Source organism: Drosophila ficusphila, unplaced genomic scaffold (assembly GCF_018152265.1).
Source record: "Drosophila ficusphila isolate 14025-0441.05 unplaced genomic scaffold, ASM1815226v1 contig_791, whole genome shotgun sequence".
Taxonomy (NCBI): domain Eukaryota; kingdom Metazoa; phylum Arthropoda; class Insecta; order Diptera; family Drosophilidae; genus Drosophila; species Drosophila ficusphila.
In genome coordinates, this window is record NW_025064737.1 from 25,995,814 (window position 1) to 26,023,059 (window position 27,246).

General features: G+C 46.3%; 6 protein-coding genes across 44 annotated transcripts in view; 4 read left to right on the forward strand and 2 right to left on the reverse strand.

Moving 5' to 3' along the window:
- Positions 1-48: 48 nt before the first annotated feature.
- LOC108099322 (set1/Ash2 histone methyltransferase complex subunit ASH2) lies at positions 49-3,719 on the forward strand. 2 transcript variants are annotated; one of them, XM_017202754.2, is made up of 7 exons: positions 49-274; positions 334-518; positions 581-925; positions 2,098-2,478; positions 2,538-2,818; positions 3,153-3,410; positions 3,469-3,719. In XM_017202754.2, exons 1-7 carry the CDS (start codon positions 159-161, stop codon positions 3,571-3,573), a joined length of 1,671 nt encoding a protein of 556 aa, XP_017058243.1. In that variant the 5' UTR covers positions 49-158; the 3' UTR covers positions 3,574-3,719. The 2 variants fall into 2 exon arrangements, with proteins under 2 accessions (XP_017058243.1, XP_017058244.1); XM_017202755.2 differs by lacking the exons at positions 49-274; positions 334-518; positions 581-925 and adding an exon at positions 1,276-1,611.
- A 44-nt stretch (positions 3,720-3,763) lies between these two features.
- LOC108099659 lies at positions 3,764-5,300 on the reverse strand. Its single transcript, XM_017203293.2, has one exon. It carries the CDS (start codon positions 4,980-4,982, stop codon positions 3,795-3,797), a length of 1,188 nt encoding a protein of 395 aa, XP_017058782.1. The 5' UTR covers positions 4,983-5,300; the 3' UTR covers positions 3,764-3,794.
- Positions 5,301-5,633: 333 nt separating this feature from the next.
- LOC108099468 (CLK4-associating serine/arginine rich protein) lies at positions 5,634-9,972 on the forward strand. Of its 3 annotated transcripts, XM_017203018.1 has the most exons (6): positions 5,634-5,967; positions 6,057-7,886; positions 7,991-8,084; positions 8,753-8,840; positions 8,929-9,034; positions 9,091-9,972. In XM_017203018.1, exons 1-6 carry the CDS (start codon positions 5,771-5,773, stop codon positions 9,668-9,670), a joined length of 2,895 nt encoding a protein of 964 aa, XP_017058507.1. In that variant the 5' UTR covers positions 5,634-5,770; the 3' UTR covers positions 9,671-9,972. The 3 variants fall into 3 exon arrangements, with proteins under 3 accessions (XP_017058507.1, XP_017058508.1, XP_017058510.1); XM_017203019.1 differs by lacking the exon at positions 9,091-9,972 and having other exon boundaries at positions 7,991-8,088; XM_017203021.1 differs by lacking the exon at positions 9,091-9,972 and having other exon boundaries at positions 7,991-8,043.
- A 163-nt stretch (positions 9,973-10,135) lies between these two features.
- Positions 10,136-10,787, forward strand: LOC108099470 (bolA-like protein DDB_G0274169). The gene is made up of 2 exons (XM_017203023.2): positions 10,136-10,480; positions 10,535-10,787. Exons 1-2 carry the CDS (start codon positions 10,187-10,189, stop codon positions 10,691-10,693), a joined length of 453 nt encoding a protein of 150 aa, XP_017058512.1. The 5' UTR covers positions 10,136-10,186; the 3' UTR covers positions 10,694-10,787.
- LOC108099469 (protoporphyrinogen oxidase) lies at positions 10,716-12,366 on the reverse strand. Its single transcript, XM_017203022.1, has one exon. The coding sequence runs from the start codon at positions 12,239-12,241 to the stop codon at positions 10,817-10,819; it is 1,425 nt and encodes a 474-aa protein (XP_017058511.1). The 5' UTR covers positions 12,242-12,366; the 3' UTR covers positions 10,716-10,816.
- Positions 12,367-13,015: 649 nt separating this feature from the next.
- Positions 13,016-27,246, forward strand: part of LOC108099326 (calcium-activated potassium channel slowpoke) — a 45,786-nt gene continuing 31,555 nt past the window's right edge. For 18 of the 36 annotated variants that reach the window (XM_017202784.2, XM_017202764.2, XM_017202785.2 and 15 more), the window contains exons 1-8: positions 13,016-13,034; positions 14,965-15,384; positions 15,502-15,680; positions 20,006-20,344; positions 24,622-24,780; positions 24,966-25,077; positions 25,345-25,496; positions 25,826-25,993. In XM_017202784.2, the coding sequence (XP_017058273.1) occupies positions 15,618-15,680; positions 20,006-20,344; positions 24,622-24,780; positions 24,966-25,077; positions 25,345-25,496; positions 25,826-25,993 (993 nt within the window). In that variant the 5' untranslated portion in view covers positions 13,016-13,034; positions 14,965-15,384; positions 15,502-15,617. Of the gene's footprint in view, positions 13,035-14,964; positions 15,385-15,501; positions 15,681-18,716; positions 19,445-20,005; positions 20,345-24,621; positions 24,781-24,965; positions 25,078-25,344; positions 25,497-25,825; positions 25,994-27,246 lie in introns of those variants that run through there. The other 18 variants (XM_017202799.2, XM_017202776.2, XM_017202786.2 and 15 more) reach the window with 4 other exon arrangements.

Here is a 27,246-nt window from a genome sequence, read left to right on the forward strand (position 1 = left end):
ATCGGTTATCGGCTATCGCCGACCCTTCCACCGCTAGCGGGTATCTGCTCGAATACATGTGTTCTCGCGAACGGTCACACTGGCCAGCCAAACTGTTTTTGCGGTCCGTAAATTTTTGTTTACATGCTTATTGCTGACTGAAAAAGTGTATCACTGCCATGGAGGACATCCAAATGGACACCAGCTCACCCACCGAGTCCAGCTCAGAGGTGAATTTCAACCCGGAGGAGGAGAAGACCCAGGAATCCCGTGCTGCCGCCGGCGTTTGTTACTGGTATGGAAAGCCTTGCATTTATTGTTTCATTTTGCTTTTGTTGATAACACCTATTTTAGCGGCAAAGAGCGAAATCTGAACATCGTAGAGCTACTCTGCGCCACCTGTTCGCGCTGGGTGCACGAGTCATGCGTATCCTACCAACTTGGAAAGGGCAAGCTGTTACCCTTCATCACCAATTATGTGTTCGTTTGCAAGAACTGCTCCGCCAGCGGATTAGAGAGCTTCCGCAAGAGTCAGGCTAGTAAGTTTGGTATATACATGTTCGCAATCCTTCAAATAATGCTAAACCTCTACGATTCTTAGCCATTTCTCAAATGTGTCACTGTGCCATTGCCAACATGCAGCAGGCGGCTGCAAGAGAAGGACGACGACAAATCCAGTTTAGCAAGGACAAGGAGATCATTCCTTACATTGAACAGTACTGGGAAGCCATGACCACTATGCCGCGCAGGCTTACCCAATCCTGGTACAGCACTGTACAAAGATCCTTGGTCAAGGATGTGCAGACATTGTTCACCTACGAGGAGCATTCAGAACATGGCTCCATGTACGGTCTCTTTCACCAGGATCTGAGGATCATTAAACCCAACTATGAGAGCATGAGCAAAAGTGGCGCTCTGCGGCTCACCGATGATGGATACACTCAAGGTGAGTTTAATATAGACTTCACATCCAGATGCCCAATCACAAAAATTGCAGTATTATCTTGAACTCTTCTGTCCTTTAATTTGGCTGTACATTGTTGAAAAATGCAAAGGGATTAGCGTATAAGTGTTAAATTGGCAACACTGGTTGCCCAGCTGATTTTCGCACAGTGGTTTGCGTGTCGCCTATTTCGCTTCCTTTTTGTTCCCTATTTATCGCGCCTTTCGCTTCGCTCACTTTCCGCAAACAAAACAACCGCTCACCGCGTCTCCCCTTCGTATGCTCTTTCGCAAGTGTTTGGCAAAGCAAGGCAACTGGAAATCGCAATTGGGATCGTAGTTTTAGATTTGCACACGCACACAGATACAAAATAAAGAGAAAAGGAGAGAGAGGGAGAGAGAGCAGCCCCACGTAGTCGGATTGTGGGCGGGGCAGGGGCGAAGTGGGGTGGGGCTGGCAGAAGCGCTCAACTGGGCTCATTCATTACAAACAAACAAATAGTTACGCTTGGAACACTTTTGCCTGTGTGTGTGTTGTGCTCGTGGTGTGGTGCTCTTTCAGGGGAATTGATTTTGATTTGATTTACTTTGGAGCACTACGCAATTGAAAGTCCCCTGCTCCTCCGGCTCCAAAGGGAACTCCTGCGACACCGCGTCCTGCCATGTCGTCATCTTTTCCGGACGAGGAGTGTAAGCCCGGAAACGCAAACGGCCCGAACTTTGCCCAGACACCCAGTTCCGTCCCAGCAAACATTTTCCATTGTGAAAAGAATCAAGTGGAGGATACAATTGAGTCTAAATTAATCCACATACTTTACTAATCAATAGAAATTCCTTTAGGGAAGAATTAGAAGTGACCTTCAGAAATATCTACAAATTCCTTCCAAAAGTTCTCTAGAAGAGACACAGGCGTGGACTCAGAGAGGAATTGGGAACAGTTCTGAATAAATTTGCATTAAAAGAAAACTTCAGAAATTTTTAATTTTGCACACAAATTATTACTAAAGTTGCGCTCCTCAAGATACTTTATAAAGAAAGCGAATTTCTTATTTTGATTACCTCTTCCTAAATTCGAAATATCATTAAGTTGGGCGAATGTATCCTTTACTTTCTGTTAATTGCATATCTAAAAGTAGTTTTTCTATCCATATAAATAATGCTCCACCCTTTTTCCAGCTGCGCTGTCCAAGAATAATAGACAGAAAAGGAAATTCCCCGGCACGGATTCCGGACCAACGGGCAAGAAGGGTCGTCCCAGCTCGGACATTACGGCGAATGTAAAGCTGCCACCACATGGCTATCCGCTAGAGCACCCGTTTAACAAAGATGGATATCGTTACATACTCGCCGAACCGGATCCGCATGCGCCCTTTCGCCAGGAATTCGACGAGAGCTCCGACTGGGCGGGTAAACCCATTCCCGGATGGCTCTATCGCACCCTGGTGCCCCACTCCGTGCTCCTGGCACTGCACGATCGGGCGCCACAACTCAAGATTAGCGAGGATCGGCTGGCGGTGACGGGAGAAAGGGGCTACTGCATGGTCCGGGCCACCCACTGTAAGAATTCTCTATACTTCCTAATATGAATTCCATATAAATTCTGCATTTTTCCGCAGCTGTGAATCGGGGCTGCTGGTACTATGAGATCACCATCGAGGAAATGCCCGAAGGAGCTGCCACACGACTTGGTTGGGGCAGGGAATATGGAAATCTGCAGGCTCCCCTCGGATACGATAAATTTGGCTACTCCTGGCGATCTCGTAAGGGCACCAAGTTTACTGAGAGCCATGGTAAACACTACAGTGATGCCTATGTGGAGGGCGACACTCTGGGATTTCTCATAGAACTTCCTGAGGAAAAGACGCTAGACTATCTGCCCAACACATTCAAGGATCGGGTGAGCTAAAATAATTAATCCAAAACAGTTTACGCGGAGTTGAATAAAATGGTTCTCATAGGAATTACTATTAATTTGCATGTTACGAGTTTTACAAAGGATTTGTTTGTTTAAAATTAATTTTTGCATTTGCAATTGACAAGCTAACCCCACGTATGCTTTTGGATCTTAAGCTCTCCGTTTTTCTGGTTTCAATTTTTTTTTTTTAAATAGAAGTTCAAGCCTGATAATTAGCCTATATTGTATCTCCCCTTCACATTCTTATTGTTCCGCATCTTTACAAATCGACCCTCCCTAATTGGCGATCCTTTTGCCGTCTATTCATTTCCAACAGCCTCTGGTCAAGTTCAAGTCGCATCTGTACTACGAGGACAAGGACAAGATCACTGAGACGCTCAAGAATCTGCACATTCTGCAGGGAAGTAAGATTGAGTTCTTTAAGAATGGCCAGTCGCAGGGCTTGGCATTTGAGGACATCTACGCCGGAAGCTACTTTCCGGCCATTTCGATCCACAAAAGTGCCACCGTTAGTGTAAACTTTGGACCCGCCTTCAAGTATCCTGAAGTGCTTACCGACCGCAAAGCTAAGGGGGTAAAATAATTCACTCATTTAAGAGAAAAACAAATATTAATTATACAATTCATTTTAGATGAATGATCGCGTGGAGGAGCTAATAACGGAGCAGTGTCTAGCGGATACTCTCTACCTCACTGAACATGATGGTCGCCTACGCCTGGATAATATGAGTCTATAATGAGGGATATGTAAAAGCTGGTCTAAATTCACTTTTAATTCGTTAGATCTAAAGATAAATGTGTTATTTTTGTATCCATTTTTTCTTTGCCAAGAAGAATATATGTAAAAAAATCATTAAAAAGACTATCATGTTATAAACCAGAACCATGCAAGAACCCTTATTCGAATCCCAAAATTGTCCAAAAAAGTTTCTTTTGAGTTCAGTTTTATTGTTTGAGGTTACTTGAAGGCTTTGAATTTCGAGGCACTGTAGGGTATGTAAAAGGCACTGCTCGGGGCGAACTCGGACCGCGGATGATGGACTGCCGCCGAGATGGAGCGCCCCGTGGACGGAGTGTTGCTGGAAACGCTGGTCGCTCCGAAAGGATGCAGTATGGAGCGGTTGGAGGAACTATTGCTGTGGCCACCGTGGCTGTTGTGCCCGCCGCCGCCGCTCGAATTGCTCTGGCTCGAAGTCCCCGTGGTGGTGGCCAACAGATCCCGGCTGTGTCTACTCAGATTCAGCGAGGGCAGCACCACGGCGTTTTTATTGTTGAAGAAGCGATTGGCGGCCATGGGCATGTGCCAGGCTGAGGATCGATGGCCCTGGTGCGGCAGCACGGCGGACTTGGCCTGGTTTTGGTGCTGCAGCTGTTCCTTCTGCTGCACCTGAGTGAGTTGAACAAAGCTGCGGTTGTTAAGCAATCCCCGGAATCGCCGGTTGGTGTCCAGCACGTTTAGGATGGGTGGCATGCGCAGGCGGGCCGATGATTGGTTTGTGGCCGAGGAGATGGGCATCGGGGGCTGGTGGTACTGCTGACTCCGCTGGCGCTTAAGCAACTTCACCGAAACAGAGGTAACGCGCAGATCTCGGTCTAGCAGATCCACCAGCTTCTTCTGACTGGCACGCATGTAGGGACGGTGCAGGGGCTGGTACTCCTCAGCCTTGGGTGTGAGGAACCCATCGTCGCCTTCATCATCATCATCATCATCGTCCAGGGAATTCAGGCTGAGGTTTGAAATGGAGTCGATGTCCTCTCGAGTCTGGCTATCGAAACTATGATGGCGTAGTGAACGTGTCCTGCGGCCCAGCAGACTCGGGAACTTTCGCTGCCAGTCGGCGATCTCGTTGCGCAACTCCGGCTCCTGCAGATCCTCCAAGGAATCCTCTCCGCTCATCAAACGTTCTACCCTTTCCCAATCTAGCAGGTTTTTCTTGATGGCGTCGTCCGCCCACGGAATGGAGCCCACCGAGCTGCGGTCGATGCTGCTTGAGGAGTAGGGCACATCCTGCAGAAACTCCGATTCGTCCGCATCGTGGTCGTCCTTATCCACTTCCGGTTCGTTGTTGTTGCCGTCGTCCTTGCAGATGGCACCCGCATTGTCCTCCAGATCCGCTCCGAAGTAATAGCGTTTGTCTAAGGACATCAAAACTGGCTCAGCAAACGAGCTGGACTGGTTCTTTCTTTGCTTTTCCCTTCCCGGCTCCTTGATTCCTGCACTCGCAAATCCCCGTGGGTGTCCTTCCGTTTACGCTGTAAATGTGGATGTGTTCTCCCCTTCAAAATCGATGCCGCTAAAGTCGGCGAGCGACAATTGTTGTGTTGTGGCCCATTCCAGTTTGGCTTGTTATTTATTGTCCTTTTGTTGTTTCCACCACCGACAAAAGAGCGCAGGCTCCACGACGTTGCCAGCCTTAAACAAAAATAACGTTCTTAGGTTTGAAAAAGGGTTTAGAAGAATTAAGAAATGCACTCTTGTAAACTTCGATTAGGGATTTTGAAAAATGGGATTCCCCTTGAAATTGGTTGAGATAAAGTTAAGTAACTATTTTTAGGAACAACAAATTGTACCGCATTTGCGTTCTTATAAGAAATTGGGAACTGACTACTTTTTTTTGTGGGAGTTAATAAATATACAACAATTATTAAATAAATAATGGTTCATATTAAATAATATATGTATGTTAATGTAAGTTAACTTCTAGTATTTTTAAAAGTGCTTCACATCCAGCCGGCAATGGCTAACTAATCGATTTTCGATACACGCACCTATCGGTTTCACATCGTTTTTGTTTCCGTCACTAACTTGCCCCGAACACGAAGTGAAAAACCGAAGGGAAAAATTTTCCAGACGTGCTAATGTCCTTTTTCAGGTGAAACCACCTCATTTGCCAGCAGGCGACCGCTGGAAGCAGAAGCTCAAAGCACTGTACCATGTGGCACGAGGCTAGGAAGCAAGAGCGCAAGATCCGCGGCCTGATCGTCGACTACCGCAAAAGGGCGGAGCGTCGGCAGTACTTTTACGACAAGATCCAGGCCGATCCCACACAGTTCCTGCAGCTGCACGGCCGACGGAGCAAGATCTACCTGGATCCCGCGGTGGCGGCCGCCGGCGATGGAGCCGCAATCATGCAAGTGATATTCATTTGGAGCTTAAAACCCTCTGCTTTGTTTTGGTTGCATGTAAGAGATCTTAACTAACTGACTCGTGTCCTTGCAGTGTGCCTTGGCAGGGTCAGCAGGATAATCTTATAGACCGTTTTGATGTTCGTGCCCATTTGGATCACATCCCTCCCGTGACCAGGACAACCGGCGATGGAGGTGATGGGGATTCCGAGTTGTCTACCGAGGAGCGCCAGCTAAACTACGAAAGGTATCGCATTCTGGCGCAAAACGACTTTTTGAATGTTAGCGAGGACAAGTTTTTGCATCAACTCTACCTGGAGGAGCAGTTTGGAGCCAATGCTCAGCTGGAGGCCGAACGAAATCTGGCTAAGAAAAAACAGAAAACGGGTGGTGCGACGATCGGCTACTCTTACGATGATACGGGAGATGCAGCAACCATTGGACCACAGCCTTTTGGAGCGCCCAGTTCTACTGCCAGCGGAGGGGCAGCTGCTTCCAAGGGAGGGGAAAAAGGGGAGGGTAGTGATGAGTCCGATTCGGACATCGACATGGATGTTTCGATTGACATCGGCAAGTTAGACACCTCCCAGGCGCATGAGCTTAATGCCTGCGGGCGTAACTACGGCATGAAGAGCAACGACTTCTTTTCGCACCTGACCAAGGATGCGGACGAGGCGGACGCCTTGCGGATCGCCCGCGAGGAGGAACAGGAAAAAATGCTGCTCAGTGGAAGGAAGTCGAGACGCGAACGACGAGCCCAGAAGGAGCGGAGGATCGCCAATAGACCCTTTAGTCCGCCCAGCTATGCGGCCAAAGAGGATAAGGACAAAAAGGGTGGCGGAAAGGTCGGCGACAAGGAAAAGGAAGAAGACACCGACTCGCGATCGCCATCACCTGCTGAGGCGGGACCAGAGAAGATAACCTACATTACCTCATTCGGCGGCGAGGATGAGATGCAGCCGCACTCCAAGATCACCATCAGCCTGACTAAGCCGGGCCTGACTTTGGGTGAGTCCTGCATCAATGCCAGCAGCGGAGCAGCCATTGCCGCCGCAGCAGCTGCCTCATCTGTTTCCTATGCCCAGAAGGTTAAGGACAACCTGGACAAGTTAAAAGTGATGAACGAGTCGGCAAAGCGCAGCAGACGCCGTTCGCGTTCGCACTCCCGCTCGCGTTCAAGGAGTGGCTCCGCCTCCAGAAGTCGCAGTGGCAGTCGAAGAAGAAGTCGTCGAAGCCGTAGCTATCACAAGAGAAGCAGGACGCGATCGCGCCGCCGGAGGAGGTACTACTCAAGATCCAGGTCAAGGTCAAGATCAAGATCTCGCTCTAGATCTAGATCGAGGTCTCGGACACGCACACGCTCGCGGTCTGGTTCCTGGAAGCGCTACAAGTCACGCAGTCCCAGCTACAAGCGGTCCAGGAAGCGCTACTCCTACTCCTCGCGCAGTTCCAGTGGCAGCTCCTATAGAAGAAGAAGCCGATCCCGTTCCCACTCCAGAGGAAGAAGTCGCGCCAAGAAGAAGGCCACGCCGCCGCCAGCAGCAACGGTGGGTGGTTTCTGCCTAAGCACCACCACCACCACTACGACCACATCCACTTTGACGGCTGTAAAGATGTTCCAGCAGCAACCGCAGCCGCAAACCAAAGCCATGCCGCCAATGATCAGCTATCCCTTGCCGGCGCGAGTGCTCAATCTGAACCAATCCGGGCCAGTTGCCCCGCCCGCTGTTGTGCAACCGCAAGTCGTGGAGCCGCCACCACCGCCATTGAAACGCTACTACGGCAGGAAAAGAGCCAACGATACTTCGTCATCGTCCTCGTCGGCAGCGGAAAACAGCGAGGGCAGCGACAACGAGGAGCAGCAACAGTCACAGTTGGGAAAACAACGAGCAGAGGACTCGGATGAAATGGAAGTGGACACTGCGTAAGTTTGTGTGCTGCACAGAGTGGTAAAGTAGAACAGCCAAAGATTAGGGACTATCTCCTAGTGTTTGCAACCCCCAACTAATTGTGGAATCTCTTTTGCAGGTCAGAGCGCTCGCATGCCCTCCAGCCGATTATGTCGTCATCGAGCAGCACGGGTAATCAAACAGGCAAATATAGTTCTGCTACCGAAACCAAAGTCAGTAAGCAAAGCCAAGTGTGTCATGCCCCATCCAACTGGAGTACACCACAAAATTCACGTCTCAGCCTCCCGCAATCCGCCATCCAAATCAATGAGCAACATTCGGACCTAAGCAGGCAGCACTGTGTTCTCGTTGCAACCCCGACTAGTGACCACGTTACCATCCCTGCCTGTCCCTGTCCCTTGTTGATGCATTGTTTTGTGTCCCCCCTCAATGCCAATGCAGCAGTCGTTGCAATTACGCCAAGTAGATTGCAACGCAATCAAGGATGCATTTACCACCCCATGTTTTGTCCTGTTGGTCTGCAATTCCGCTTGTTCGTTGCTATGCAACGAAGGTCCGTGTAGTTCCCATGGATCTATTTCTATTGTAGCTTTAATCCTTTCAAGATGGTTATTGTGTCCGCTTATGGAAATTATTTTGAGTTTTGCATAATGTGAACAAGAATTTTGTTTTCATAACCGATCAAGCTGCAATGGTGTGCCAAGTTTCGTTTATCGAAGCTAACCTTCATTTTTGTTAGTGAGTAGAATTCCTAAATTGACAGCAGATCATGGACACGCTGTCCTACCCCCAAGCCCACCACACTTTCGAATGTCCGCCCCTGCTCCCTTGAAACCTAATCCCACCTTGACATTAGCTAATTAACCAAATGATTTTACAGGGCTCTGGACATCCGAGTTCTGGTGGTGGACGACCCAATTTGCGGGAGCGGCTTAAACGAAAGATGCAGAACTTACTAAACCGGCAATGTAAGCCACCTGGAGTGTAGTGTGATGTTCACCAAGCGCCTGTTTAAAACCTATCGGAAAAGAAAACTAATTCTGAATTGTTTTGCAGATAAGGCCGACAAGCGTGCGGAAATCGAAAAAACCGAGCGGGAACGCCTGCAGCAGCAAGAGCGCGAGGACGAGATGCGTGAACTGGCGCTGAAGCTGCGCAGAAGGTGAGTATCTGGATGTGACTGGCTCTTGCGGTCCTCTCACATCTAGTTATTCTCAGGCGCCGTGAGCTGCGACACAAATACGGAACGCCATCGAGCGGCAAGCTATCGGGCAGCGAAGCAGAATCGGTGGCCTCGGAAAGCCAAACGGCGAAGTCTTCATCTCGTCGTAGTCGCAGCAGATCGCACAGTCGCCGGAGGACTCCTCCCCTGTCGGACGCACAGCATAGCCGACGGAGTAGCAGTCGAACGGAAAGGAGGCGTCGCACTAGGACGCCCAGTCCTAAGTACAATAGAAGGCAGCGATCCCGGTCAAGAAGCGGCAGTCGTGTGGAACGTAAGCGGCGTTCTCACAGTCGAAGACGCAGTGGCAGTCGGGATCGCCGACGATCCCGCAGCAGGAGAAGTCAGTCCCGGCGGAGGAGACAGCGGGACCGAAGCGTGGAACGGAACCGGGAGCGAGAACGATACAGGCAACAGCAGCAGCAACAACAACAGCAGCAACAGCATGAGAGGATGCGGGGACGTGACCGGGATCGGGATGCCGACTACGGTCATGGTGGCAGCAGTGGCTCCTCAAATCGAGGTCGTGTCGTCATATCCGCTCCGCCAAAGCTCAAGAAACTGGTTGACTATTGAACCCTAAAGCACTGTGAAGAAGACTATTTTTTCTATTCACTTGATATTGGCTCGATTGTTTTTAGATGTAGGAATTATTTCTGGAGCGTTTTCTGCGTTTACTGTTGATTTTGGCCCCAATAAAATAATTTAAGCTATACAAGTTAGGAATTTTTAGGGAGCGAGCATTTTTCGTGTACATTTCAATTTTACTTTTTTTATGAATCCGAACATTGCCCAACACAAATTTTAGTAAGCGCTTAAATTTTTATTCCCGTACTTAATTAGTTATTAGAAATATATAATTTGCATTGCTCCGTGAACTGTTTTATTTTGTTTGTGTTTTTCGAGTTGGATAATTTACTTAGTGACTTTATTTCCTTACAAAGAATTCCATTTGTAACTTTTATACGTTATAATACAACGTTTGAAAAGCTGCTATCGCTATCGATTGTTCGATTTCGCCTACACTTGGCAACACTGCTCACCAGTTGTTTATGTAATTGTGAACAGCTGTGCGAGAAGCATACTGGAATCATGTTAAATTTGACTCTTCGACGAATCGCTGGAGTTTCCTCGCGAAACCTGAATCAACTGACGCCCACGATCAGCAGCTTGGGACAGATCCTTTCCAGAGCCACCATGTCGCAGGAGGCGGGTCAGTATCCGCCGATCGAGTCCGCAATGCGAAAGGCACTTACCACCGAACTGAAGCCGGTGTTCCTGGAGGTCATTAACGAATCGCCACAGCACAATGTGCCCAAGTACTCAGAGTCCCACTTTAGAGTGTTTGTTGTTTCCGAAAAGTTTAATGATCTCACCCTCATCAAGGTGAGTTACAGACCCCTTTGGCTTTTTGGTTTTTAACTAGATTTTTCTTCTTAGCGCCATCGTTTGGTCAATGATACGGTGAAGAATGCCCTCAAAGCAGCCGGTTTCGAGTTCATGCACGCCCTGTCCATTGAAGCTAAGACGCCCAAGCAGTGGGAACCGGAGCAGGAGCCGGAGAAGAGTCCGCCGTGCCTGGGAGGCCACGGCAAGTAAACCAGGATGAATCAGAACCCAATTCTATGTACAAAGGACCTACTTTACTACTCACAAAGCCAGCTTAAGCAAATACAACAATCACCAATGGAAAGGAGGGTATTCTTAATGGGAATGGTAAAATTAGGACAGCGGTAGCGACTCTACTTGTCGCCTGGCGGACAGAATAACATCGTTGATGCCCACTCCATCGTAGGCGGCTCCACACAATGACAACGGCAGCTTGTACGTCTTGATGTAGTTCCGAATGCTCTCCACGCGATGCTTGTGGCCTACTGTGTACTGCGGGATGCACTTGTGCAGCGTATGAACGCGACTGAACTTCGGTTCCTCGCTGATCTGCAGAATCTTCTGCACTTGGCTGGTGGCCAAGTCGAGGATCTGCTTTGGGCTGGGGCGATCGCCGAACCACTGGTCAAACCAGTGACCGCCCATCATCACGGTGAGCACGGTGTTCTCCCCCATTTCAAAACAGCAGCTGTCGAAGATCACGCCCAATATTGGCAGCTTTTCCACCGGAGGCACTAGCAGTCCGAAGCCATCCTGCTTGAGCAGCTTGCCCTGGAACTGCATGTTCACCACCAGCACATCCACGTAAGGTATGTCCAGCAGTTGGGCACTCAACGAGGGATGCTGTTGCTTCACCAGAGGCGCCAGTTTGTGAGCGGGCAGAGAACTGATCACATGTTCCACAGGCACATCAGCATCCTTAATGGTCATCCGGACTCCAGAGCTGCTAAAGTTCAGATTGCGGCACTCGTGGCTTAGCTGCACGTTGACATCCCGCTCGCCGAGGTACTTTCGCATGGCTTTCGGCAGGATCTCCAGTCCGCCCTGCAATCCGTACATGGCCCATTTCTCCTGCAGAGCCTGCGCGTAAAGCTTCGGCTGTCCTTCGGCAAAAAGACCCTCCTTGGCGTCCTTTGTCTTGTCTTTAAAGCGGGAAATAAGTGTGCCCTTGAGTACGCCTCCATATTTCTGCTCCTTCTCGAAGAGACCTTCCATCAGGAAACGAACGCTGATCTCGCGGGCATTTCCGGCACAAATACCGCAGATCATGGGACTGATGGCGTAGTCGGCTATCTCCTTGCCGAACCGACGCTCTGCAAAGCTATATATGCTCTCATCATCCAACTTTGCCTTCTTGCTATCGGTGACCAGATCCTTAAAAAGCGCCCTGTAAAGCGGTTTAGTGAAAGGGGGCATGACGCCAAAGAGTCCTTTGGGGCTGTTGGGAAGCATACACAGCTGTCCCTTGGCATAGAGCATCCTGTTGCGGGCCGCCACATGACTGCGCCGGATGGGAGTCACCTCCAGTTTCAGTTCCTCCACCAGTTCCAGAGTGTTTGCTCCCGGTAGGCCAACGGGCCGTATGGTACGCGGTCCGCTCTCGAAGATGAAGTTGCGGTCCTTGCGGTCCTCCGACCGCACCCATCCGCCCACTCGTGGCGAGGCCTCGTAGATGGTCAGCGGCTTCCCAAACCGCCGCAACAGGTAGTATCCGGCGGACAGGCCGCTCAGTCCGCCTCCCAACACGGCCGTCGTCATGGTCCTTTTGCTGTTTCTGGTTGCTTCCGAATCCTGGAAAGGATTGCGACTTGTTTTCCTTTGTAGACCGGTAATTCAACGCCGGTTAAGATCGTTCAGACCAAAATAAACCCAGGTGACATAACTATCGGTGCCAGATAAGGCTATCGATAGGTTCCACTTAACAATCGGCGTTGCTTTCAATTGATATCATTGGCGCAAAAGGAGATTTCAATTTCATGATGACGATGCAGGAATCTTTAAAATGCTTTTTTTTTGGGTAAGCAAAAAATATTTTAATAAAGTGGATTGAAACAGAATTTCGACTCATTTTTCTTATATGTACAAATTTATCATATATGTAATTATTTATGAAAGTCTATTGATAGGTTTAAAATAAAAGCCAATATATTAAGTAAACTGTTTTAAAAATTCAGACAACTTAATTTATTGTAAATGAAAAGTAAAACAAGAAGTTTGTACACGAGTCCTGTTTAATATCACTTATCCCGAAAGTATGCAACGGAACCCCTCAAACATTGCTCATACGCCACGTGTGCATCGCAACAAAAGGCACTGGCACCCACACTCTCGCACGTTCATCGACATCACCACCGCACTCGGTCATTCATAGTGAATGGGTTTTGGCGCCAGTTTTGATGAATCGAACGGCGCGTCCAGCCCGCACCGACCGCAGGACTCCGAAAAGCTCGTCGCAAGCGAGCTTAGGTCGTGCGGAACCACTTTGTGCCACCGAGTTGCAAGTCGTCGGAGTCCAAAGCGCTCAGAATTGTATACGCTGCTGACGAGAAAGGTTGGTTTTCCGCACGAGGAACGCGACGCGTCTGGTTTTCTGGGTGTGTGAGTGAGTGGACTGTGTGGAAAAGTGCCTTCGCATATATATGTATATGCACACGGACCAATACACACACCCGCACTCGGAAAAGTGAAAAATTTTCAAACTGCGTTTGCCAATTACGGTGGAAATTGAGAAAAACAAGGAAGGCAAACCGACGGCCGAAAAATCAGGCAATTAACGTGGCCATTTGCGGAACGGCAATTGTGCAAAATTCGGTATCCGTTGAAAACGGACTAAGTGAATGTGAAAATGTGTGCGACACACATACACTCACACACACACACAGGAAATTCAATTAATTAGTGAGCGTGTGTGGCTAAAAAATGGAAATTGTGATCGCAAACAGTGTGCAAAAATGGCTGAGCCCAAAAGTGGACTACTGAAAAGTGAACTCTATGATTTTTTTGTTGGCTCTGCTGCTGGTTTTCATTTAAAAGATACATTATACATTCGCTGAAGTCAACACACAGACACTCAGACACATACACTCACACACACATGCGCATACGGCACAGTTTTTCCTTCGCACGAAACGAGCACACCACAAGTTCCCCAAAAACGAAAGGACCCGACCCGATGATAAAGTCGATGTTCCAGGCCGGAGATACACTTGTATCGTTCGCCTGCTGCTGTCATCGTCAATGTTATTTTTGTTGCTTCCTACTCGTTGTCCTTCGTGTATCGGATGCGGTGGTATATGTGTGTCAGTCAGTCAGTGGCCGAAGCGCTGTGTCTGTGTGCGTGCGCCAGGATACGCAGATACCTACAAATGAAGCCCCCGAATCCAGGCGAGTTCAATGCGCGGCCAGGACGAAGGACTAAGCTCTGTTTACATTTCCCCTTCGCTCGTGGAAGCCACCCATCCACCATCTCCACCCCATCCCCACCCCACTTTTCTGGTAGCTGGCGTGCCGTGGGAAATTGTGTCGCCAGCTTATTTATTATGAAAATGCAACTTTCATTTGACTCGGCATTTGTCCTGTTTCCATTGTTTGCAGGCGCATTAGGCAGCTTGTTAAGCGCATGAAAGTGTGTGTCCTGCGAGCCCGCGTGTGTGTGTTGCTGTGAGTGTGCGTGTGCGTATGATTGTGCTTGTGTGTCCGTGTGACACGAAGGAAAACTAAAAACTAGGGCAGTGTGTTTCCGTTTCGACGACTCGCCGCAGGCCCAAAAGGACGAAGCCACAGGACAGCAAAGCCTCGCTAATCTAGCTAGCTTATAATAAAGCCAACCTATTAAGTTTGTGTGTTTTGTAAAATTTGCATTGAATATAAAGTGCAAAAAAGAACTGTTCAAAAATAATCATTTGAATATTTTAAAAAGGATTCCATTTTGGTACCACATTGCGTATGCTTAACCAATTTCATGTGCGACGTTTGCAGACAAAGAAAAAGCTTTCCCGACAATTTTCGGATTCGCTCTACAGCGCAAGTGCCAATCCGCCATCAGTGAACTGAGAAGTCGAGAGAGATTCTCAGAGAATTTCTCGGCGAACTGAGAATTACAAGAGAAGCGAGAGCTGCTGATTTTGCTTTGAAGTTTGCTTCGCATCTTTATTTATTTATTTACTTGACAGTCTTGTTTTTCCGGCAAGGGAATAGGGCTAAATAATGTCAAAAACAACATTAATTTTACAAAAGTTCCCTTTGAGTGGTGTATAAAAACCAGCAGCAGCCAAAAAAAAAAATTTAATCAGGGACCCGCACAAAATATAAACGTATATATAAGTAATAACTTTGACAAATGTCGGCGGTCGTAAAAAAATTAAAACGCAAATAATGCTTGACAGCTTTACTAAAAAACATAATTAATTACCCCGGTCGTCGGTGCCATGCCAATTTAAATAATACATAATATTTCGACCAACTCCATAAATCTCTTGCAGCTTAACACACAAGGAAAAAAATCGTAGGCAAACAAAGAAATAATTTTGAAGGAAACATGAGCAGTGTGACTAAGCGCAGTTTCTAAATTAACCAAATTCCAATTCCAATTCCAATTTAAATTCAAAGCGAACTATCGATCAAAAGTCTAAAGAAACAAGCAAACAAACGCACAATGAAACTGATAATGAAGCCGATAACGCCGTTCTAAACACAATGAAACTCAGCTGCGGATCCCAAATGCAATTATGAAATAACCAGAGACACCCATCAGCTACTGAGGAAAACGCAAGCCACAAGATTTCCACGTGCAACATTGGCGAGCTGCAGCGACCACAAATCGTCTACACATTGATGTGCGATTTGAGCGTGTGAATGTTGGCAGCCCTGGAGCCCTGCCTCGGTGGTTTAGCCAGTACTAGGTGAGTACTACGAGAGTCCATTGCACACCCACTCGAAAAACACAATTCCGATTCGATTACACCCGCACCACAACAACCACAACAACCACCACCAAACACCAATCACTTTCCCAAAAGAAAGCGAATATGAAAACGGATAGCGAGGGGAAAGCGATCAGAGCCACACGAACTGCACCGAAATCCACAGTGACCACCACCTCATCGCGGGTTCCGCCCGGAACGATCCATCAGACATGGCCACCTGGTGTCCAAATTGCCACGAACTGCCTCCGTTCTATCCTCCACTCACCCCAAAGGTAAAGAAAGCCCTCGATGTCGTTCGTCAATCCACAAATAAATACGCAACGCTTGTGCAAACCATCAGATCGTAGAAGTCAACTACTACTACTAGAGAGCACTGGGTTTAGGTTATCTTCAGCTCGTCAATCAATCAATCAACCATTTAGTACTGTTCTTATCAATTCGTGATGCATTTAGAGCACATTAGCCCTGATCTTTGTAATTTTTCCTTATCAATCAGTCTTTTATTTGGAACTCATTTTCAATGACCTATCAACTATTTGTATTACAATTATAAGTAAAGTAAATAAATAATGAGTTGAGGAATTTCCTAAATATTTGTTGATCTCAAATTGTAAATAATTACCTATACATGTACAAACGCTTTTATATATTTGATTATCAAAGAAACGAATGGCTTATATTTATAAGCCTACAAAAATCATGGAGTGTATAGTTGGTTTTTTCTCAGAATGTAATCTAATCTTAATTATACAATCCTGTAACCCCTGGTGATTACACTCTTTCCCCCTCTTCATTTCGAATTCGTTTCGCTTCATTTAATAAATGGGATTTCCATCACTTTGGCCGCCCATTCGCAATGGCTCGCGTGACCTTTAAGAAAGTGGCACACAGAGCATAGAACACCGCCACCACAGTGAACAACAATGTACACCGACCGACCGAATGAACAACCAACACTCACCGAGCAAGTGCAGCCTAAGCCCTTTGGCCTTGGCCAATGTCCAATGTCCAATGGACAACGAACAAAAAAATGGGAAAAACGGGGGGAAAGTGGGGAAAAGCGACCAGTGGCCGGCAATCAACGGCCCCAATCAGCGGGCCAAGTGCTGGCCATAAATTGCTCAGAAAGTCGAAGGGTATTTGTCAGCTTCGTCAGTTGTCTCCGTCTCCGTCTTTGCGGGCTGCCTTTCGAGCGTTTCGCTTTGACGGACATGCGTCAAGATATGGATATATAGCTGGTCAGGGGCTCGCCCACGCCCCCCAAAATCGATAGTTCGCAATGTAAATTATTATCAAGCCGCCGCCGGTTGCCGTGTGACTTCATCCGTTCGTTCGATTGCCTTCCCCCAAAAGAATGACAGCGAAATCGGCCTGGCGGCATAATTTATATCGGTGGCTATCTGCCCCACCCGCATTCACTAGTCGCAGCTGCTTTCGGTGGCTTGGCCCAGTATCTTTGGGTCAGTTAAGGCGATTCAACCGAATCAAGGAGCAGTGGTTCCCAGGCCAGTGGCTCCTCATAAATAATTCATTCAGCGCCGGTCACTGCATTTTCGCTCGGATCGATGAAAGCGCTCGGAAATTAATCCAAACAAAAAGCGAGGCAAGCAAACTACATATAATTCACAGAAAACGTGCACATGTGCTTATCCAAGAGAAACTTGACACTTCTTTAGAATTCAATCAAATTCCGTTGGTGTATTAAGTTTTTAATAAGAAATTAACACCCCAGCTGTGTAAACTTCCTTAATCGTGAGGAATAAATAATTATTATTTATTCTAAGGATACTCTTTCAGTTATGGCATCACTGATATTGATAGTGAATAATGAACAATTTAATTAAATCACGTTTATTGGATGTTTACAATCCCCTTAAGCCGATAAGTCGACAGCTGTCCTTTGTTCGGGTTTCTTAATTAATATATATTACGTATACGCCGTGACACCGCTTAAATTCAAGGTGAATGGTGCTTAAAAATAGTCAACGAAATTTAATTGAATAACAATTTTTCTCTTCTTCTCTATTTTTAATTGCGTAAATGCAATGAAGCGGACACCCTAACCGCCCAAGCATCGCAAAAAAAAAAACGTAGGGAAAAAGATGGAAACTGAAATAAAAACTATAAATAAAATGCACGCCGCTGGCTTATGATGAGGATAAAGATGATGGTCGTGGGAATGCAGGGCGGTTGGGGGGACTAAGGGCTGATGAGCAATTATGGCCGGTGGAAATAGTGGCATGTGCAAACAAACTGGGCCAACTTGTTACCACGGCTGCCCCCGCAGGAAATAGCAAACAAAGCGCGTAAATTATGAAACGACAGCTAACTGGCGGCATGGCGTGACTCGCCCGAGTTAACTGTGGCAATACCAATGGCAATAGCACAAGCACAAGCAGAAGCAGAAGCAGTAACGTTAACGTTCACGTTAACCTGCCTTCCTCTGCCCACTCACCTATTACCACCCACCCATCCAACCACCCAGCGCCACCCACTTTTGGGAACGAGTGTTGCCCGGGGACCGTGGGGTCACGAAAAGGAATGCAAAAAGCGTGTGTATAGGCGCAGAGCACAAAACAAGAGACAAAACAAAAACGAATAGAAGCGAACTCATAATTTATTTATTTATATTCGGCCGTCGTTGTTCTTCTTGTTGTAACAATAATTCATTGTAGGCAACACACACATGCGAGCGTTCTAGCTGCCCTTTCCAAGGGTGTTACCAAAATTTACATAGGGTTAGGTTTCCCTAAATTAATAAGTCTAATTGCTGAACAAGCTTGGCCTCATAAGGAGATGAAATCATACTAATATTTCCACCACTTTAAAAGGTGAACAAATTTTGAATTTAATTAGAATATTAATCATGAAAAGGAGGCTACATTATTTAAAAGATATAACAAGAATTATACCATTTATAGGCACCTTTTCAGATACCTTTCTTGAAGTAACATATTTTCCAAATTGATCCTTAAATCCTTATAGAAGGGAAAGATCTGGTATCCCCGCAGTTAGGGTATATCCTCTTTGTTCCAATACCCAATTGAATTCGCCTTGTCTTGCGCTGCCTTTTAATTAAATTCAAGTTTGTCGCCTGTCCTGACACTTTTCGCGGTCAGTCCGTAGACCCGTAGACCCGCAGTCCGCCGGAGAGCGAGAGAGATGGCGAGAGGCCCGGAGAGTGAGTGAGCCAGAGAGAGAGAAGGAGAAGGCGAGAGAGTTGGGGCCCCCGGGGGATATAGACAGATAGGAGCGGGCTCTCAAGTTCGGGAAATCGGAAAACGGCTCGTTCAGTTGGTGGACGCCAGTTGTGCGGTTCGCTCGGTGCCTCCTTTTCATTCAGCTCGATTCGAATTCGACTTGAATCGCGTGCGTGCCGCGTCGTGTGTGACATCCGCCATATATAATAACGTATACGCCTTGGATACGAGTATATACCCCTGCCCACACCCGCCCCCTCCCTCCGAAATCCGTACAAATTGCAAATTCACATGCGTATGTGCAGTGATTCACCTGCCAGTGAGTGAGTGAGTGACTGAGTGCGTTGGCCTCTTCCGTGCCCCATAAATCCCGCAGTGAATGCAGGCTATAGCCCCCAAGGAAAGTGGCCAGATCGGCTATAGATCTGCAGAGCCGATATCGGGCGGTGTAGTCGGCCTTTGCCCAGTGTTATGAGCACTTTTGTCGCCGCCCGTGTCGCCGTGCGTGTGTCGGAGGAGATCACTTTAAAAATAACAGATTTGTTTGATGCTATTTATAAGAGGCGGGCCAAGTTTTCGTTCCGTTTCGCATTGTGAGGCTTTTGGCGGCGTTCAGCGTTCAACTTTCGGATTTCAGTTCTCGGTTCTCGATTCTTGGTTCTCGGTTTTTCGGATTTCCCATAGTCTGCTCTCTGGCAATCGCCTGCACTTGAACGCCATCCGAAAATAAGCCGAAATATTAGTTCCACTTTTTGTTCTGTGCCAGTGTCGCAATGTAAACAGCCAAAATGGCAAGCGGTTTGATCGGCACCAATTTCAGCGCCACATTGACAAATGTAAGGAGAATGGCTCATAAAATCTATTATATACCCAAGCACAAAAAGAAAAATACAAGACAAATTATTACCAACCCCAAGTGAATTGCACTCAAAGTTATACAGAGAAATAATATATTATATAAACAAATGAAACTTAAATACTTTTTGTAATTAATAAGTAGAAAAATACGTATAAATGTACGTACTGAATTACAATATAATGTAAACTTTTACACATTTCCCGCTTTCTTTTCGTGTGTACAATTAAAAGTTTTCGGCTAAATAAACTAGAGACATTTATTTATGAACTCATTTCGCGCACCCTTGGCCAGGCACATTTTGTTTACATTCGCCAGCGTCGCCAAGTTGAGAAATATTCTATTATATATGTGCTGTGGCCACGATGGGACTGCGCCCGAGTGCCTCCATATAGAATGGCATTTCGAATTTGGTCGAATCTAAATGTCAAGTGTATGACGTAAACAATGTTTCCGCCAGTTATCGTATTGATTTATGCTAAATTTAGTTAGCTAATCGCCGGCCGTCTAATCAAACTAATTGTCCACCGTTTAATTGCAGGGGATGTCGGGGTGTGATCAAAGCACTGTCGAATCATTGGCCGACGACCCAACGGATTCACCATTCGACGCCGATGATTGTCTCAAGGTGCGCAAGTACTGGTGCTTTCTGCTGTCCAGCATCTTTACATTCCTTGCTGGCCTGCTCGTGGTGCTGCTATGGCGCGCCTTCGCCTTCATCTGCTGCCGCAAGGAGCCGGACCTGGGGCCCAACGACCCCAAGCAGAAGGAGCAGAAGGCCTCCCGCAACAAACAGGAGTTCGAGGGCACCTTCATGACAGAAGCCAAAGACTGGGCTGGAGAGCTTATCTCGGGTCAAACAACAACTGGTCGAATTTTGGTGAGTACTCGACGGCCACTTGCCCCCTTTTATTATTTATTAACGAGGGGTTTTTGCCATCCATATGGCAGCAATGCTGCACTAGGGAAAATTATGCTTTACTTGCTAAAATAAAATTACAAAAAAATAGGTTTCAATTAAGTAAAGAAGAGAGTATTAAATATTATTAATATCACATGAATGTGCAACTATATTTTGAATATAAAAGTTTCTAAAGATTTATTTATTTGATAGTTTTTAAAATAGATGTGAGAAACCTTCCTACAAATAGCTGAATCAAAAATGTATTCCCACACCCACAACGTATTTAGCTTGAATGGCATTTTCTTCGAGTGCCGTCTTTTGGTCCGCTAAACCCACTGAATTATTCAGCAATGTGTAGTATAGTACAGGATATACGGTTTCCCATAGCCAAACAACGCTGACGTGTCCTTGCTCATGGCTGCAGCTGGCGAAAGTGCCATCGCCTTGCATTTGAAAAAGTTTGGGCCAACATTCGCCTCCGTTGGCTGCCACTTGCGTGTATAATTTGTTTGCAATTGCTGAATTCGGGGGAACATTTCGTGTCAACAGCGGAAGCAGCCAAGTAAATGTGCCATTTCCATGTACAATAAATACATGAGCACAAATTGACCGAGTGGCGGGGGGATTCCGGGGGTCTTTTCAATTACACTTTGGCTGCGTAGGAATTAGCTTCAATGGTTCCGTCGAATGGAATGGTTCCCACTCTTGCCACACACCGATTGGAATCGGTGGTTTGTCCAAATATTACGCATACGTCATGGCGCACCGCCCATCCATTAACTCGCCTTAGTTAATTACTCAAGCGGGTTTAGTGGCTATTCAGTGGGTATTATTGGGCATTTGTGGTTAATGCCTTCGATAAGCATTGCTTGATTTGAACTTGCCGACAAAGGTGCGCGTTTATCGACTAGATATTTGCATTTGTCTATGGGAATTATTTGGAGATATTTCGATGTAATCCCCATTCGATAAACTGATAAAAAGGAAAACATTTCTATTTTAATATTTAAATTTAAAACTTATTAATTGAATTCAAAAAGTTTTAATACTCGGACTGTCACTTCAGAATATTTTGAGTACTTGTAATTAAATAACTTTACAAATTCTGTGACATCGCTTGTTTTAGCTGAGTTCCAACTTGTTTAAGCTGGAACTGTCACAAGTTATATAACTTCGGCTGAGCATATTTTGCTCTGTGCGATAATCTTGGTAACAAGCAAAGTTTGATTGCCTGTTTGCAAGCCGTGGAGCGAAAGGCAATCCTCGGCAGTCAAGGACACGGCTGTCCCGCAAAGGGACAGCCTCTGGCCGATGGCAAGGGGTCAAGTGCGGGGCATCCATCCATCCTTGGACCACGCACTATCATCGCCTGGCAGTTCAATGCTGCCCCTTGTCAGCTGGCACACAATTGCACAGCGGTCGGGCGGACTATTACCCTGTTCACATGTCCTATAGGCTTTCCCATTTCCCATTTTCCGACCGCCCATCGAGTTCGTTCGCTCTGTGCGTCTGGCACATTTATCGATAGTTGAGCTGCTTTCCTGCGGCAGAGGGACTTTTAGCTAATAACGGGAAGCGGACTCCAAGAAATGATGTATGCATGTGCTTTTGAATAGAAACCGAAAAAATGAGGGGGATTGGGTGCCCAAGGAACCACAACAAATAACAGTAAATAATATGGCAAATGCCAGGATAGAAGCCGCTCAAAAGGAAATGTTACCAGCAGGAAAATCGATGAAACAGCTCGCACATTTCCACTTTCACCCGGAGCGAAATGGCTGAAATGGTCGATGGAAATGTGGGTGAAGTGGAGTGGGTGGGAAGTGGGTGGCAGATTGTGAATGTTTATTACCAGGCCTAGTGTACGTAGTGCCAGGCTTTGGCAGCCAATTGGCTCCGCTGTTTGGCAGACAGCGTCGAATTTCCCTGCCAGTGCAGCTGTTTCGGCAAGTCCTATCGCCCTTTTCTGTGTTGTTTATCCTTGTTGTTGGGCGTTGTTATTGTGGCTGGCAAAATGAATGGCTTGCCATTTGGATATTACACAACTCGTGCCTGCTGTTTCTCCCCCCTGCTGCTGCTTGTTTTTCTCCACTTTCACCGAAATGGTCTAGTTTATTATATGATTTTCCCTGCTGTTTCCCGCTTCGATTTTATTGAGCGGCCAGTTCAACTCTAATCGGATTGAAGCCCTGCTGCAGGCGCTAATTGGCTTTAAAGTCCGCAGCGCGACTCCAATGCGGAAGTCACCTGCATTGGCTTAAGTCCCAGTGTTTAAGTTCCCAACGTCCACGTCCGATTGCTCTTGGTCACGCCATAAATGCGAAAAGCTAAAATTAAACATGGTAAGTATTAAGATTTCAAGTGCTTTCCCGCCACCTCAAATAAAAATGTTAAAGTGTTAATTTCCTGTGCCAATTTTTAGGGGAATTGGTTCAACATGATCCAGATAACTGAAATGTAGGTCACAGAATCTGCTGTGGTGATTTATGAGTGCTTTAAATTATTGAGCTGCCTTTCTATCAACCAATAGAGTGTTCTTTAAAACAACTTTATGGCCAATCTGTCATTGCAGGAGTTTATTTTTGCCCGTGCAGTTGGGGCCATTAAACTGCCGGCAGTTGTGGGCCCTCAAATTGATTGCTGTATGCGCAGCGTTATGGCCAGAACAAATCGCATCGGAGCTGTTTGCAGAGGGGCCAGCAAATCGAATTGAAAGCGTTATGAGTGGGACACGTGTTTTCCCGCGTCGTGACCCAGATTCCAAGTTCGCGCTGATGCAATTTGATGGCAGGCAGGGCTTAAGTGCTTTTCTCTTTACCGGAGCAACTCGACTCAACTCAGCTGCTCTGAGTGATTGACCCAGTTTTCACGCTTCCCGCCCATTGGACATACAGACCAAGTTTGTTGGATGGAGGAAGGGACGCGGGGGGTTGAAGACGTCAGACCAAGAGGCTGTCGCCATATTGAAACCTGCATTTATTACCTCCTGTCCGTGACGTCAGATTTCGGGAGACGTGGGCTTTCATTAGGTTTCCGTTTCGGCTTCTCGGGGATCACAGAGGCTAATGAAAATGCCAGTTACCACTGACACCACATGACGTATACGCAATCCCCGAGATGGCGAACACTCTTTGCAATTTACTTGGAAATTCTTGTCTGGCTTCTGATATTAGCAAAGTTTAGCAGAGTGTGCTGCCAAAAACTTTATTGCGCAACTAACAACTTTCTAAGGATCAGACTGTGTGTGTAAGATAGTGTTTTTTTTGGGTTGTAAGAGGGGGGCCTGTGTAATTTGCATGCCAACTAAAAGCCGCATAGCAAGAATAATGAGTAATCAGCCCGGGCCAAGACATTTCAATTTATGGCCCTAAGTAAATAGCTTGCGTGCCCGGCCCGTGCCAAATTTAGTTTTTCGTTCTCTTCTCGGGCTCTTCGCTTTCGATTATCCACGTAATTACGAAACGATAGCACCAACAATTACAATTACTTTGGCATTAAGCGGAAAACTATAGGATGTTCCATGTGGCTAAAGTGCAGCCGGCTGAAGTTGAACTACCTCGATTGGCCCCATAAAACTGTTTGTTGGCAAGCAGCCCTGACATTTAACCATCCCCCCGTATCTTCACATCCCCCTTTGGGTTGCACTCTCTGCTCCGAAATTACCTTGTAAAACTTTCATGACTGCCGCAGATTTATCAACGGGGTGCCCCGACTAATTGCCACAGCAGCCGCGCATTTTCAGGCCGGACGTCGCCTTTTGCCATGAATCAAATCATCCGAGAGGACCGGAGAACCTGAAAACCGGAGAACCAGAGAAGTGGAGTCCGTGGCCTGTGCCAAAGTGTGCAATTAAAAATGCACATTACTGCGGTTTCCTCTCACTCTCGATGGGACCACTTCCGATTATCCCTTCTCCTTCAGCCCGACTCTTCCTTTGGCCTTTCCAATTTCCTTTCCTTTTTCGGAAGGGGGAAAGTAAGAGGAGGCTGGCAAGTTCAATGGAGCGTTCGAATGTGGTTGTCATCTGACAAGGCCGTGATTTATGGAACAGAAATGTAGCAGCTGTTCATATTTGGTGGTAGAGTGGGGTTTACTTAACAACAACCCATAAAATTATGAGTTATAAATGAAGCTCGTTTTAAGCAGAATAACTTATGCTGCACATGTTGTTATTAAATGAGATTTTACAAAAGAAAATACAATACAGTAATGCATTTTACCCAACTATTTATATTTTATTTATCCCTTTTCAGGTCGTACTCGTATTTATACTCAGCATTGCATCCCTCATTATATACTTTGTTGATGCATCTAGCGAAGAAGTCGAAAGATGCCAAAAGTGGAGTAATAACATTACTCAACAGATCGATCTCGCATTCAATATATTTTTTATGGTTTACTTTTTTATACGAGTAAGTTGCCGACGGCCAGAACAGACAGACAGACAGACGGACGCTGAAAACCGCACACACTGAGTTGATTTAACGATTATTTGAATCAATTGGTTGGAGCGATGATGATTATCCTTTGATGTTTGGTTCATGCGAGAAATTCTTAAACATTCTTTTGTTCTTTCAATCTGACAATCTCCTTACAGTTCATAGCGGCGTCCGATAAGCTTTGGTTTATGTTAGAAATGTACAGTTTTGTAGATTATTTTACAATACCCCCGTCCTTCGTATCAATATATTTAGATCGAACATGGATCGGTAAGCGAAACAATCCCTATTAAATTATCCTTAACCTCAATGAAATTCCAAAAATGTTATATGCATACAAATCGGTGCTGATCGATCAGATTATCCTCTATAATCACACACACACTTAAACATAGTGATACATACAGTAACAGCCACACAAGTGAAGACAAGAACAAAGTGTCCTGATCGATTTGTATGCATGCAATGTGCCTTACTCTACATGAAACATCCGCCTGAATGCAGTTGTGTATATACCTTGTGTATTATCGTGAACAGGTCTTCGATTTCTTCGAGCGCTACGTCTCATGACTGTTCCAGATATTTTACAATATTTAAACGTACTAAAAACATCGAGCTCCATACGCTTGGCTCAACTAGTATCAATTTTTATATCCGTGTGGTTAACAGCAGCGGGCATTATACATCTGGTATGTAGAAACACACACACAAACACTGGTACACGCACACTCACACAAACACTCGACACACATACACACGCGGATCGGGTTGTAACTGTGTGTGGGTGACTCTGTGATGGGTTTTTGCAATGTGTGCGAGGAGCCAGTCCCGAAAATCACGCATACGCCGCGTTGCACCCGCCACAGAGCCCCGAAAACCAGTCACTTCCGGATTCCCTACACTGTACAAAATATATATCTGTTTCGATGTGTTTATGGAGTGTCCAGTAGCAACGACCTTTGATGACACGATCCGCTGATGCGGCTGATAATTGCATTTGCATTTACTTAAAATTTAGCTGGAGAACTCTGGCGATCCGCTGGATTTTAATAATGCTCATCGTTTATCGTATTGGACCTGTGTCTATTTCCTAATTGTGACCATGTCAACGGTAGGATATGGTGACGTTTACTGTGAGACTGTCCTGGGAAGAACATTTCTCGTGTTCTTTCTGCTCGTCGGCTTGGTAAGTTCGCAAAGTAAAATGCACAAGTGCAGCAAAAAAAAAAACGAAAAAAAAAAACCACAAATAAATAGAAACAAGAGTACCCGTCTGAGTAAAACACACACAGCAGACAAAACCGATAGGTCTAAGCCCTCTTTTAGCCCTAACCAAGTACGTATATACATACATATACCCGAATGTATGTCTTTATCGAGATGTAGCCAGTGTTTCTCTCTCCTATCTCTGTCCGCCTCGATGCCCACTGAGTTTTAGGCCCGACCAGAGCGGGGTTGGAAGTGCTGGAGTGTGTGAATGATTTACGTTTTGGTTGCCGCCTAATCTACTACCTATTACTAGTACAGTTGTGCTCAGAAACCATAGTTGAGTAGCCAAAGCAAGACCAGTTACCAGTTACCAGTTACCAATTACCAGTTAGCAGTATCAGTACCCAAGTACCAGTACCAAGTACTAGCCAGAGTGTAGCACTCTCGGAACTCTATACTCGTATAATCGATACAGAATTCGAAACTCTCTTAGACGTAACCATAGAGTAACCATGCGTTGACCCCTTTGCCCCTTGACCTCTCTTACGTAACCTTAGTCTAAAATACTCAATACATTTGTTAATTGCATTTCTACTATGTACATGCCACGTTATGTAAATACATAGACGACTTAAATACCGCTGCACAAGTTTTGAATTATGGAACTTTATTTGAGGCCTTGTGGCCGAGTTTCGTATTTGCGTTTATCCTCCCAAAGTTTCGTTAGCTTAACTCATCACCCAAGCTTAACGCGTTTTCTTTACCTTCTTACCTCTAACACGAAGACACAACCACACTCGACCGGATATATCCACTCGATATATCCATCCGATAAACACGAGTGCCCGCAGCAGGCGAGGCACTCGATTCATTCGATCACGCAGCCCCATTCGATACTCTCTCCCATAATCGATACTTATGCATGCAGTTACCTTATCACTTTTGAGTTGGAACTTTCGATTTGCTTTGGTTTTTGTAATGGAAGATTTGTAGACACCAAAGACACCAGAAATACCCACCACACACAGCCAAGAGTCAGGATTGAATCCAGGGATCTTTCGGTTAGAGAAAGGAGCTTTACATCCACATTATATCTATCCAAAGTTAATGTTCTTGCATGCTTTAATGCTGGCTGCCGCATATCTGTGTAACCAACGGACCAATGAACCCGAACGCTTTTAGGTCTAAATATCCTCCGGGTGTGAATGTCCTGCCCCGACTTCGAACCCG